Below are 13655 nucleotides of genomic sequence, written 5' to 3'. Positions count from 1 at the left end.
TCCTGTTGCGCATGCGCACGGGGCGTTTAGGCGGGTCTCAACGGTGATTGGACAAAAAAAAATGTCAGTCAGGCGACAACAGTAGTTACGAGGCGAAATAGCTCAAGCACGGTGTTTAACTTTATTATCTTTACATTTACTTTGAGGTTTTTTTTATTATTATTATCGAATTAAAATGACCGAACAGTCGTCGCTTCTTCTTAGAAAGCAGTTAGCAGGTAATGAAGAAATTACTGTATTGTTTTTATGTTAATTCGACTTACTTTTTATGTTTTATTAGCTAGCTAGCTAGCATGCAAACTAGTTGGGAAAAATTGGGAAATATATTAGATAATTAGAAAAAACAAATCAGAGGCTGTTCATTTATGTTAAACTAAGTACGTTAGCATTTGTTTTAGAGCTTGGCATGTTGAAATTGCTTAACATAAAACTCAAATGATTTGTTAAGCTAGTTCGGATTGCTAAAACAGATAAACAGGTAAATAAGATTTATAGTGAGATTTATAGAAATGCACAGTATTTTATTTTGATGTTATTAACTCCTCAGGTTAAATATTTAGGGCTGTTCTGAGTTTATTTTAGCTCAGTTATTTAAACACACAGTTTAGCTACATTGTACGAACCACATTGTGACAAATCCCGCCTCCTGTCCTACGATTGGCTGTTTTGGCAAGCACAGGCGCTGTCAGCCAATCAGAGCCGAGCAAGAGGCGGGATTTGATGGAATACATGTGAGTGAGGAAATGTTGTAACCCTAAACCTGTTTATCTTACTTGCAGAAATTCTGTACAGACCACTTGTTATTATATAGATTTATCAACTGTGAAACTTTTGTGTAGTCAACTACAAATTAATGATCATGTGTTTTAATATGGCCCTTTCTGTGGAAGGTAAGATCCAAAATGGAAAAGCAGAGGAGCTCTTTTTCATGGTTCTTAAAGTGTGGTGTTCAGGTTTTTGGCTGATGTTATTGTTCGAAAATATTGATTTGTTTGTACAGAACTCAATAAGAACCCTGTTGAGGGCTTTTCGGCTGGTCTGATCGATGATGATGATATATATCAGTGGGAGGTTGTGGTCATCGGTCCAGCAGATACGTTGTTGTAAGTAATTGAGTGAGTAAGTAATTCTTACAGATTCACTTCAGGGCATTATAATGGGAGAAAGAACTTGATTCAGTGATTTAACAGGATTTCTATTTTCTGTTAATAGCGAGGGTGGATTTTTTAAAGCGAACCTCACCTTTCCTCATGACTACCCACTCCGCCCTCCAAAGATGAAATTTATTACAGAAATCTGGCACCCTAATGGTAAGTGCATGAGAGTAACTGGCTTTGAAGGTGGAAGTACACTTTAGTTTTAAGTTCAGAACTGATTTACTGTATATCTGATTGCTCAAAATACTTCAGGAGGTCTGACATACTTTTTATAAGACTCCTTCAAAGCTCTTCCTAATTCACTGTCACAGTGTGCAAGGTCCATAATTAGAAAAGCTTATGTCTTTAACAAAAGCAAGTAATTTGCATAGCTTTTGCGTATAACAGTCGTGCTCACAGACTTGTTTTGGATTTTTTGGAGCATGTTTTCTTACAGCAGCATTGTATGAAGTTTTGCAGTAATGTATCACTAGCATGTTCCTGACATGATTCTAATCCCACATCTTCAGTGGCGAAGAATGGCGACGTCTGCATCTCGATCTTACACGAGCCAGGAGAGGACAAGTTTGGCTATGAGAAGCCTGAAGAGCGCTGGCTGCCAATCCACACCGTCGAGACAATCATGATCAGTGTTATCTCCATGCTCGCAGACCCGAACAGTGACTCACCGGCCAATGTGGATGCTGCTGTAAGTCCAAACGCCAGCACAAGTTAACCCAGTTGTGATGTCAGTGTGGAGAGTACGTGGATGATATATAAGGTTGTGTATGTTTTGACAGAAAGAATGGCGAGAGGATCCTGATGGAGAGTTCAAAAGGAAAGTAGCCCGCTGTGTCAGAAAAAGCCAGGAGATGGCATTCGACTAGATCTTCCCTTCACGGCAATCCTCACTTAAATGGTAATTCTGTCTATATACACACGCTGATCATGAGCGGTCAGATTTAAGCTGTAATCTTTGAAATCCCAGTAAAGTGACCCAATGTGTCATTGGTATAATTGAGTTATTGATCAAAGATTATTTTTTTTCCCCCTTCTTTCCCACCTACAGGAAACCTTGGAGTATTTTAGATCAGAGATCACTTTGTGCCCAAGTTTCACTTGCAAGGAAACGAAAATGTTCTAACAGCTGAATCTTCTCTGATTGCTTGGTTAGAAGTATATTGCGTGCGTGTGTGTGTGAGAGAGAGAGATGGACTTATTTATTGTCTGGATAATACTGAAGTGTAATGCATGACCTTTTTGCTTCCCCCTCTGCCTCTGAGCCATCAGTTATGTGCAAAGACACTTATGCAATCTTCTCCGTTTCACACTCACTGTAGCTGGAGAGAACCTCATACCACAAATGTCTCTTACAAAGAAGCTTATCCTCCTGTACAGGACAGGATTGAATTCGCTGATGGCAAGTGGTGATGGCAAACCAAAAAGAAGACTTTTGAAAGAGTATTTTTATGTATAAAATATTCCATGATTGTAAATATCCTAGTATTACAGCCAGGTCAACCTGCCCATCTGTTTCTGTTGTTGTTCTCCACTTAGGTTTTATTCATGTGTGGTTTAAGTATGCAGCGTAAAACCTAATCAGCTGTTTACATCCATCTCACTCCATACTAGTTTTTAAACCTTTTATCGATTTGTCCTAATTCACCTCATCATTAAAAGCATTTTTTGTCTAAAACTTTCATCTGTGAGAAACATTTGTGGTTCTCGTTCTCACATGTGACTCTGCTCAGGTGCATCATGTTTTCCAAACGGAAACAATTCAATATTTGTAGCTAAGGAATAACGTTGATTTACAACTACTCATCATTTACACGTGTTTATCCCAAATATGAAGAATAAAAACCCTTTGTGCAGAAAAATGTTCAAGTATTTGTATCCAACTACAGAATAAAGTACATTTTATTTTTCAGCTTTTATTTAATGACCGTGTGTTGTACCTACATGTTTTATGATGGCAGGAAATCAAATGTACAATATAAAATTATTCTTCAATCTGATATCCAATGGAAGTAAAGAAAGGGGGAGGAGGGAAAAACCGGAATAATATTCCCACCCATGTTCCACATGGATGCTTGAGAAAATTCCTTTTACTGACCAGGAGCAGACAGACTCTTGTTCATGAACTGTTTCTTTACAAAGCACACCCACCACTGCAAGGAAAGGGGGAGAGACATTGTGATTAAGCCTCGTCATTTTATAACATTCACTTAGATTTAATGAGTGGTGAACTAATTTTCTACATTATAATTAATGGCATTTAGCAGACACTCTTATCCAGAGTGACGTACAGAAAAAACTGAGCGGTTAGGGGCCTTGCTCAAGGGCACTTCAGCCATTCCTGCTGGTCCAGGGAATCAAACCAGTAACTTTTTGGTCCCAAAGTTGCTTCTCTAACCATTAGGCCATAACTCCCGCCATTCTACTCTATGTGGTTCTGAGAACTACCAAAATATGCATCATAGACAGACACTCACACGTATGGTATTTAATTATAGAATAAATTGATTATGTTGGTTTCACTATGGCACATAGCTATTCAACAACCTGATCAAATCACGACATTCATCACGTGAAGAAATTCCACTTAGCCAGAAAGTTTTCGGTCATCTTTACAAGATGATAACCAAGACAAGATCTAAAAACTAAATCCATCTATTTCCACAATGTTTTTGTACGTTATCAGCAGAAAAACCCAGTTTTGTTTTGGACCGTTTCTCAGAATCTCATAGGTTTTCCCAAACCACGACAAAATTTCAGATAGTCTAATACAACTTGTGCTTCTGTTGTTAAACTAAACAATGATGTACACAGGCCCTGTGTCCGAAATTGCTCGCTCGTTCACTACTCCCTACTCTCTATATAAAGAATTACTATATAGTGAGCTCATTGGTAAAATGAAGAAAAAACAAACAAAAAAAAACTTTCCGACACTAGTCCGTCGCGCTGGTATTTACGTCATTACTGTCACACAATTAAAACATGCCAGATCAGTCGGCTGGTGGGTTTTCAAAATGGTAAAGCACATGCATGTACTTTTGTGATAAATCCATATTACACTGAGCGAATTTCCCACATTTATGAATACAAAGTACCTGCATCTTTCCGTTTTTAAAATCAAAGCTGAATACGTTCTTCTTTGCCGCTGCCTTTTATTAAATCAAATTTGAGACTTAATTTGATTTCTTTCAATGTGACTGCAATGCATGATGGGATATATTGCACTTTGGTTAGTGACCATCATTGTACACTACTTTCTGTGATGCATTGTGGGATACTTTGAGTGCACTATATAGGGCAGGGGTGGGCAATTATTTTTTCCATGGGGCCACACGAGAAACAGAAAATTTTGTGGAGGGCCGGACCAAAAGGCTGAACTAAATTCTGCATAATATTAATTGTATTTCTTTATATAAAGCAGTAAATAACATTGTTTTTACAAGCTGCTAAGACTGGTAAGAGTCTGGAAAAAACGAGGTTGCCTTACAAAAAATGTCATTTATTCAATCAAATTTCCCAAAACAATGGTTAACAAAATGTGAACGTTTGTACCTTTTTTTTTTCAGTCACATTCACCCCAAAACACAATAAAGACATCACAATATTGTCTTTCTACTCCAAATATCAAGCAAGATACATCATATTATACTAATGATGCCCACATTTGTAGTTTAATCACCTCATTTGGTGCTTTTCGCCGGAGATCGGCTCCGGTGCCTGCTGGTGACGTCACACGATGTGATTGGCTGGACCGTTTGAAGGATGACGTACAAGTTTGTGGTTGGTCTGGACAAATTACGGAAGTAGTTATCGCGGGATTAGGTTTCGTGGGATTTCATGTCATTTTCATGTCGCGCGCATTGCGTTTTTGTTGAACACAACTTCAAAATAAAAGCAATGCACAGTCAGTCCATGCATGAGGGAAAATTAGAAAATACGTTTATTTTGTAATTTCTAATTAACCTTACGCGGGCCGGTCAGAATGAACCAAAGGGCCGGATGCGGCCCGCGGGCCGTAAAATGCCCAGGTCTGATATAGGGTGTAAATAATCCTCACTAAGGTTTCGGACAGCACTACGAAATGGCGTCCCCACTATATAGTGCCCTTTATAGCGAGTGATTTCAGACACAGGCCATTTTCTCCTACACCCACCACTTAGTATGTTAACAATTATTGCCTGTAGCCCATCTGTTACCATCCTAGAATCACTGGTGAGCAGATATTTTGGTGGTGTGCATGGAAAGAAAAAAAAAAAAAAGAAATATAGTCTCCAGGTGTATTAGCTACAGGTTGGACCTATGAGGTATTTGTGACCGAATAAAAGGCAGCGAACACATTGTTGAAACTCTCCAGCAGCACTCAGATATCATCAGGTCAGTTCTGGTTCTGTGGTGGACCACAATCAGTAACCGTACACTTCCAGATTGTGACTAAACCATCCTACCTTGCTTGGCTTGTCTGTCTGTGGGTCGAACACTTTCTCACACAGTCTCAGGCCTGTTTCCTGACGAATCTGCTGCAGGTAAGCCCTCATAGTCTCTGCACAGGACATAAGAACAAACACAAAGGGGGTGGAGACGGTAAGATTACAGGTCAAAGCACTACATAAGGCTACAGCTGGACAATGCAGGAGGCTTGACCCATAATGCTGTGTTCAGTCCAAATGGGAACATGCTCAGGTTAAATTCGCTCATGAACATCAGATACTTAAACTACAGAAATCATTCCCAAGTCATTTTGAACTTGTTCTGTATTTCCTCATTCTTGTATACACATGCTCAATCATGGGAACGACTTTTGGAGCTTCGCAGATTTTACATAGTATTTTAATTTGTGAGAACAACAAAGAATGACGAGATGCATTTTAAAATGCACAGTGTGTTCCTGTTAAAGCCTCGGTCACAACCAGCCGTATGTGCTCCTATGGCCGGTCTACGTGCAAAAAACGTAAGAAACACACGGAGGGCGCGCGTGTGACGTGCTGATTTTCAAGCCGTAGACTGGCCGCAGAGCTTCTTTGTCATGTCAAACAAACTCTACGGGTGCTTACGTTTTTTTTTCAGGTTGCAAGACAAACTTACGGCCAACGTGCGTCTTTCTCCATGAACAAAAAAAAAAAAAACGCAGCGATTTGGGAAACGCCAAAAATCGCACGGCCAAAAAATCGTACGTCCGGTTGTGATCTAGGCTTAAATTTAATGGTTAAATGTTTCATACTTTATACAGCACTCTTTCAGTTGCATTACTTAAAGTGCATATCACAGGTAAATTCAGGAGCAAGATCAATGTAATTCTCCTATATTATATTAAACTTGTCAAATATCTGTCACATTTTGTGCTATTTTTTTACCTTGCGCAATACCAGAAAAATTCAGTTGAAATCAAGCCATTTGAGGCGAATTGGTCCGCCTCTGAAAAAACTCGGCATTTGGATTTCCCGGCAAACATTGATTTTCGTGACGTCACGTGTGGGACGCCTCCTTCTGAATCCTACATCAGCGCTGGTTTGTTTATGAGAAAACGACCGTATTATTTACATCCCCGGTGTTGTCTCCGTCGTCTTCACTACTTGAATCATCATCAAATCCAAACAGATGAAGCCCCAATTCTGACATCTCATTCTATTCTTCATCCAAAGCTGAAGTAACATTGCGTTCAGGTGACAATTCCATATTTCAATGCAAAATCGCTAGCTGCTGAACTTGGTCTACACAGGCTGTGCACTGAAACCGTGCAAAGCTCTCGCAGCCTGCTGGTGCTTCCGCAGGTGACGTCACGAATCTGGCTCCATTGGGATTTTTCCAGATGCGTTTTGCTATTTTATTTTTTTCTGCTGTAGACAGATGGCCTTGTGCAAAATTACCCTTCTGGATGAGTGTGTAAAGGGACATACTTTCATATAAAAAAACAAAAACAAAATTGGTCCAGGATATGCACTTTAAGGTTATGGTCACACCACAGCTCGCGATGGTTTGCAATGGGTTATCAATGAAAATGAGGCATTTGGTGGTGATGTTTCTCTGAGCTTTGGGAAGTATTGCTTCCCGAACCCAACTGTGATTATTCGCCGCTTAGTTCACTGACGAGGTCTGTCAGTGGTTGCCGTATCTGCATCGGGCGTCTGCCTGCTTCACCGGTGGCTGGGGGATGACAGGGTTTTTTTTCGGTCTCTTGCTCTCCTTTTGCATCGTGATCATTGTACAAAGTATTACAAGATTTTTTTTTAAAAATCTGTTTCTGGTTTATCTTTCCTGCTTTTTGTCTTTTTTTTGTCATTGCTCTTTTATTTCTATCATCTCTGTCATTCTAATTTTTTATTATTTCTTGTCCTGCCTGTAGGAAAAGAAAGGAAGAAGGAACAAGAAGACAGAGTCATCTATATCTCCCACCCCCCTATATACCAAGTTTCAAGATATTATTTGTCACATTTTTCAAGTTCTGCTGCAGGAAACCAACCCTACCTCTTTACACTGACCTCAGCAGCCCATGGTATAAACCCACCGGACCTTTGGTCCAGGTGAGATAAAAATTAAAATCTCACATTTCATAGTATCAAAAGGCACTTAATCAACACATATACCAACTTAAGACCGTACCACTCATAGTTTTCAAGTTCTGCTCCAGAAACAAAACCTACCCCGAAGACTAACCGGAGAGACCAAGTCTGAAATAGTTTCCATGGAAACATAAATTTAAATCTCTCAAATTTCTTAGGTGGGGTTTACATTAGACCGTATCAGCGGATCATCAGATTAACGTTTTAAAAAATGATTAGCGTGCACACAGCAACGCCAATACACGATTCGCGTGCACACAGCAACGCCAATACACGGATACGCTAATCACATGACTAATTCGGCACGTAAGTTGAAATGTGTCAGTGCGGCTCATCGCTTCCTCCTCAGCGGCTGCGCTCCAAACCACTCCGCCCTGAACAGCGAGTGCCCTCTGGAGGGTGCGCACTCCGGCCCTGTGCAGCTCACAGAGCGCACGAGTGAAGTGCACGAGCAGTGATTCGGGACTGAGCCGCTGTGCGCAAGTCACTTACCACTTGCAAGTGGAAGGATGGCAAGCCTAAAGACAATCATAACTACACAATGGGCAGTATTTGCATCAGTATTTGCAGTATTTTCATACTTTTATACTCTTTAATGAAAGGTGATACAAGGCGGAAGTCTGCGCCGTTTTTCAGCAGTCGCGTCACATGACCAACGCCAGCGAATCAGGAAGGTGGATGTCACAGTGACGTTGTCCAATGACGACGCCAGCTAGAGCTCAGCACAGCGTATCCGCGTATTCTCAATGTTTACACAGCACCGGATCAGACACGATCTGGATTGAATACGTGGACCCTGGCGGATTCCCGTTTCCCGGCGTTTTAATGTAAATGGACAGTGCATCCGCGAAGAAAACGAGACAGATACGGTCTAATGTAAACTTGGCCTTAGTATGAAAAGGCACATCTACATCACCTTGTTAACATATATACCAAGTTTCAAATCCGTATCATGAATAGTTTTGGATATACGCTCTGGAAACGAACATTGCTCTTAGAAACTAAGTAAAAATCTATTTATGTAAAAATTTGAAAAATACTTTTTTTTTCAAAAATCCAAAATAGCAAAACGCACCAGTTCACATGCTGCTTGAAATGTATACAAAGTTTCATGAAGATATCTTCAGTAGTTCTAAAGATATGGCCTGGAAATGAAAACGTGACCGGATGGATGGACGGAACCCGTTTCTATATCCCCCGCCAAACTAAATGGGGGATAAATGGTGGCTACTTGGGAGAATCTAAAATATGAACTTTTTTTTTTAGCACTTTTTGTTTATCACATAAATCCATGTTACTTGATAGTTTTGATTTCTTCAGTATTATTCTGCAGTGTAGAAAATGGTCAAAATACAGAAAAAACCCTGAATGAGTCGGGGTGTACAAACTTTTGACTGGTACTGTATAAATCACTTAAAGGTTTATATTGCACTTTAAAAATCTACCTCTTCTCTTTGTTCATTACACATATCTTGCGTTCACTGTCTATGCACTACTGTCTTTGTTTTGTTATAATAATAATTGTAAAAAATGTTTGCTGACAAAAACATCACCAAATTTGAATGCATGCACTGAAATTTTTCATGACGTTTTTGGCCACTCACAAAGCAGAGACGCACCAAAAAACAACTTGCAAAGCTCAGAGAACATTCACCGTGCATCACACAATCGATGCTACCAATTTTTCATCACCAAACAGTCGCAAACCCATCGCGACCTGTAGTGTGACCAGGACCAAAGATGTTCCAGACAGTAGGGCTGTAACGATACACCCAACTCACGATTCGATTCGTATCGCGATTTTTGACCCACGATTCGATACGCCCACGATTTTTTTAAAAATGTTTTTTTAAAGTAGTAAATTTGACTTACTAACATTTACTTACTTACATTAACTATTTAATAACAAATAATTCAGACCACTGCAGAGAATGAGTAATATGTATGCAAAAATGAACAAATGTATATCCAAAGACTGTTTTATTTCTCAAAATAATACTGTTGAGCCGGAAGCTCTGTTTTTTTCGGTTCTGAAAAAGTCATTTTTCCAAATCGTGTAAATCCGTTAAGATTTTTTTTGGGGGGGTGGCTCTCTCACTGTCTCACTCTCATAGGGCCAATGATTTTCTGTGATCGCAGAAAACAGATGGAAATTACGGAATTTTTATGGTGAAACGTTGCTCGCGTGTCAAAATGTAACTGCCGCAGAAGGCTTCCGCCCAAGCAGACATGCCTTCTGTGTTGCCAGATATTGCTAACGTTTTCCACCCCAAAATATGTTCAAAACCAGCCAAAAAGCACCTAAACCCGCCCAATCTGGCAACACTGCATGCCTTTCCGGTCAAGTGATTGTGATTGGCTTGTGGCACACCTAGCCAGCCAATGAGCTGCTTGTTTACAGATTCGCTCCCCGCGTCGCAACCAGAATGGCGACCACTTAAAAGAAATGAATGCTCTGCCAGTGGCGAGTGTGGACGTTGCGTGACTCGCAGAAGATTGTCGCAGGTCGGTGAAAAAACGACTTACTAATAGATATAAAAAAATAAAAGTAATTTAAGTAAGTTTAAAATGTAATTTAAATAAAAAGTAAAGTATTCATAAATTGAAGTTTGGAAGCGCCTCTGTTTTTGGGCTGAGGAGAAGTTTGAAAGGGTGTACCGCGATTCTGCCTTCTTGTATCGCGATACGGATCGTGGCTCTGCGTATCGCGATTTCGATACGCATATCGTTACAGCCCTACCAGACAGATTGTCTTTATGTTCAGCTGATATTCCATACCGTTCTTCCAGGCAAAAGTTGCCATTAAACTGTTATAAATCTTAAGAAAATCCAGTTGTATGAAAAACAAACACTGACTGACAGGGTGTATACTGAAATCTGAATTATCGTGACTGAGGAATAATGAAGCTATTTGCGGCGTACCTTCTTCCTGTTTGCTGGTAGGTTTAACGTACATGGCGTTCAGAGGGAATCCCGGCTCTCCTGGGATTGGGAAGTTGGTGATTCCCAGTGTGTACATCTCCTTCTCTCCTTGGCCTTTAGAGCTGCACTGTGAATCAAAGACAAGCAGGAGTTCAAAACACAGCAGGAAGAGATACCGAAGGCCAATTTTATGGAAAACTCCACTGAACTATGAATATACAGAATCAACTGATTGTTTACAGCTGCTGTACGTTACCGTGAATGTAACTATAAATGGATAAGAAGTATGACGTCCTTTAGTAAGAGAATTGTTAGTGTTGGCAAACTGGTGTGGTATAAAAGTTATAGAAATACTTAAAAAGGCATGATCAGGGCAGGAATTTCACGAATTTGGCCTTGTGCCCTTGGAAAAAAATATCTGCCGTAAGGCCACAGTGGCCTTGATGCCCTGCGGTTTTGTAGTCTGCCTCGTGACTGCCAATAGGCTTTAACATCACCTGCGTCTACTGAGAAAAAAATACATCTTTTGATGACATTCTGGATTCTTATTGGGCAACTCATCAGTGGTGGATCAGACTCGAGCCTGGCATGAACCGCTCCGACATGCTAGAATGACACCAATCTATCACCAGCCAATCAGGAGACTTAATCAAATGCATCCCCCGCCCACTTCTGTCCGCGTCTGAGACGTTGAATTTTCACAGAAGGAGGGAAGAAGTTGACTGAGGTAAGACTGAGATAAATTAACGAACGAATAAGATAGGAATTTCAACATATAGGGCTTAAGTTTGTTACCATTAAATAAGCATTGCTTGTACAGTAACGTTATGCCGTTACAACTTTTAACGTGCCGAGTACCGACTGTAGCCGGTAACAAATGCTAATTAGCTTGCTGTCAAGTTTTTCCTTTGTCGAGCTTTAAGCGTAAGGTCATGGATGTTCCTACTGCTTGTTCCTGCCATAATATGATATGTGATATTGTCTGTTCATAGCCACTTTTTTAATCTATGCAGTTAGCATTGTTTTGCTACTAGTATTGTATGTTTCTTTTTGCTGTTTAACCGAAGTGTAACTGCTGCCATCTTGACGAGCTCACCATCGCAAGAGATTTTACTGTATCTCATTGTTTTTGGCGTCATTACAACATTAACATTTACTTTTATTCATTTTCATATACATTCTAGTATATGTTCCATTTACAGTCAAACATTTTGATGTACTCCAGGCTCAATTTTGATTAATCAAAAATCTGCGTAGTAGTACAGTCTGAAGATGCTCTTGCACGTTCGGTGTCAATTGAACAAAAATTATGGGAGGATATAGGTTTAATAAAAGTTTTACAATTTTTGAATGATTGATAAGAAAATATTGAACACATCTAAACTTATCTTCAGACATAATAGTGCAGGAGATGTTTCTTTACCTGCTCGATAGTTTCGACTAAGACTCCAATCTTCCTCAGAAGAGTCATTAGTCCTTAAATTAAATTCATTATAGACGTGAACTTAAAATCATTGTTTTATTTTATGGCCTTCGTGCCCTCAGAAAATTGACAGCACAAAAGGCCAAGTGGCCTTGCCGCTAAAATGACGAAATTCCAGGCCTGGGCATGATGTTAGAAAATAATCAACTTTTTATATTTTTGCTCACCCTGAAGTGTTTTGTTCCTTGCATACGATCTTACCTTCTGCAGCTTCTTGAGGCATTCAGAGATGTACAGAGTGATGTAGATCAACGTCCGGTCTGCCTCATTCTAACAAACAGCATGATGCAAATTGAAATCAGAACAAGAAGCGGAAATAAGAACGAATTCAGTATTCTGGAAACAAGTGACAGTGAACCAGAAATGTACTGCCAGAGGCAGCTGAGATCAAAATGCATGCACGTTGAGGCATGCATGCATTTCTTTCCTGTCCGCTCTTACTTCCTGGATTGGTTTTTCTTTCTTTTTTTTTTTTTAAATCTCATCTTACCTTAATTTCATAATTCTTAAAGAAAACATTGGCTTTAAAGTAGTAGATGGCCTCATCGATGATGTCTGTGTCTTTGGCTGAAAGAGGAAAAGAGAAAAAGGAAACAGGAACATTATGCACAGCTGATGAGTCGGAGCTGTGACAGGTTGAAGACCATTTAAGGAAGAAATGCCACAGCTCACATAAAACATACGTAAACAGCTTCCATGTTTAGAAATATAGCAAAAATATCACATCATATCATACTTTCTTTTGGAGCAGGGCCTTTAAACTGTGTCTTGAGGGGCAACAGTGCCATATTTCCCACCAATTTGGTGTCAGCATCCATGAGATTGGAATGATAAGCCTGAGAATTAAAAGACAAAACACACAATGCAAAAAAAATAAAAATAATTTTATCAAACAGAATTAAACATCAGGTGATATGAATATTTACAAACCAAAACAAGCTTTTCATAGCACTGAATTTCTAAAACACTGGCTGCTTTAGAGATATACACCACTATGCTTTTCAAAAACAAGACACTTTTTAGTTTTTAAAACTAATAAATCCGTTTCAGAATCATATTAAAGTGAATAAATATAAATTTTAGGCTGCATGAGCTGACTGGCTAACCATGTAGCTAGCTAATATAGCATGTTGTTGGCTCGCTAAAGGCTACTAGAGTCTTACTTTAAGAGCCATATTTTCTGTCATAAAAATATAAAAAAGATTAATTTAAATATTTTTAAATAAGTTTTGCTTACCGGCATTTTAAAAATGTTTTCTGGTTTTGGAAGGAAATCGGTTAATGTCACAGTACTGAAAAATGCCGCTTCCGCTGTCCCACCCAACACAGCGATACCGGAAGTAAAAGAGTGTAAGTGTAGTTACTCCTGTTGTCCACAAGAGGGCAAAAAAGTCTATTAAAAATCTTCTTCTTCTTTTGGCTGCTCCTGATTCGGGGTCTCCATTGCTCCCTGTCTTCTAAAAATCTTGGTGTTTTCATTGACAGCGAGCTAAACTTTGACAGTCACATGAAAGCAATCAATAAATCGGCATTTTATCA

At 39.5% G+C, this 13655-nt stretch overlaps 2 protein-coding genes across 3 annotated transcripts; one reads left to right on the top strand and one right to left on the bottom strand.

Annotated features, from left to right (window-relative positions):
• The first annotated feature begins 53 nt into the window (after positions 1–53).
• ube2g1b (ubiquitin-conjugating enzyme E2G 1b (UBC7 homolog, yeast)) lies at positions 54–3066 on the top strand. Its single transcript, XM_060935433.1, has 6 exons — positions 54–218; positions 1001–1103; positions 1213–1310; positions 1667–1845; positions 1937–2055; positions 2206–3066. Exons 1-5 carry the CDS (start codon positions 176–178, stop codon positions 2021–2023), a joined length of 510 nt encoding a protein of 169 aa, XP_060791416.1. The 5' UTR covers positions 54–175; the 3' UTR covers positions 2024–2055; positions 2206–3066.
• Positions 3039–13465, bottom strand: arpc3 (actin related protein 2/3 complex, subunit 3). 2 transcript variants are annotated; one of them, XM_060935431.1, is made up of 7 exons: positions 13354–13463; positions 12853–12952; positions 12607–12683; positions 12318–12386; positions 10634–10760; positions 5600–5694; positions 3039–3307 (listed from the first exon to the last, which is right to left on the bottom strand). In XM_060935431.1, exons 1-7 carry the CDS (start codon positions 13357–13359, stop codon positions 3245–3247), a joined length of 537 nt encoding a protein of 178 aa, XP_060791414.1. In that variant the 5' UTR covers positions 13360–13463; the 3' UTR covers positions 3039–3244. The 2 variants fall into 2 exon arrangements, with proteins under 2 accessions (XP_060791414.1, XP_060791415.1); XM_060935432.1 differs by lacking the exon at positions 3039–3307 and adding an exon at positions 4869–4940 and having other exon boundaries at positions 13354–13465.
• Positions 13466–13655: the final 190 nt, after the last annotated feature.

The sequence above is a fragment of the Neoarius graeffei genome, chromosome 12 (genome assembly GCF_027579695.1).
Source record: "Neoarius graeffei isolate fNeoGra1 chromosome 12, fNeoGra1.pri, whole genome shotgun sequence".
Classification (NCBI taxonomy): Eukaryota; Metazoa; Chordata; class Actinopteri; order Siluriformes; family Ariidae; genus Neoarius; species Neoarius graeffei.
The sequence above is the reverse complement of the archived record's forward strand: the minus strand, read 5'-3'. Positions and strand labels throughout refer to the sequence as shown.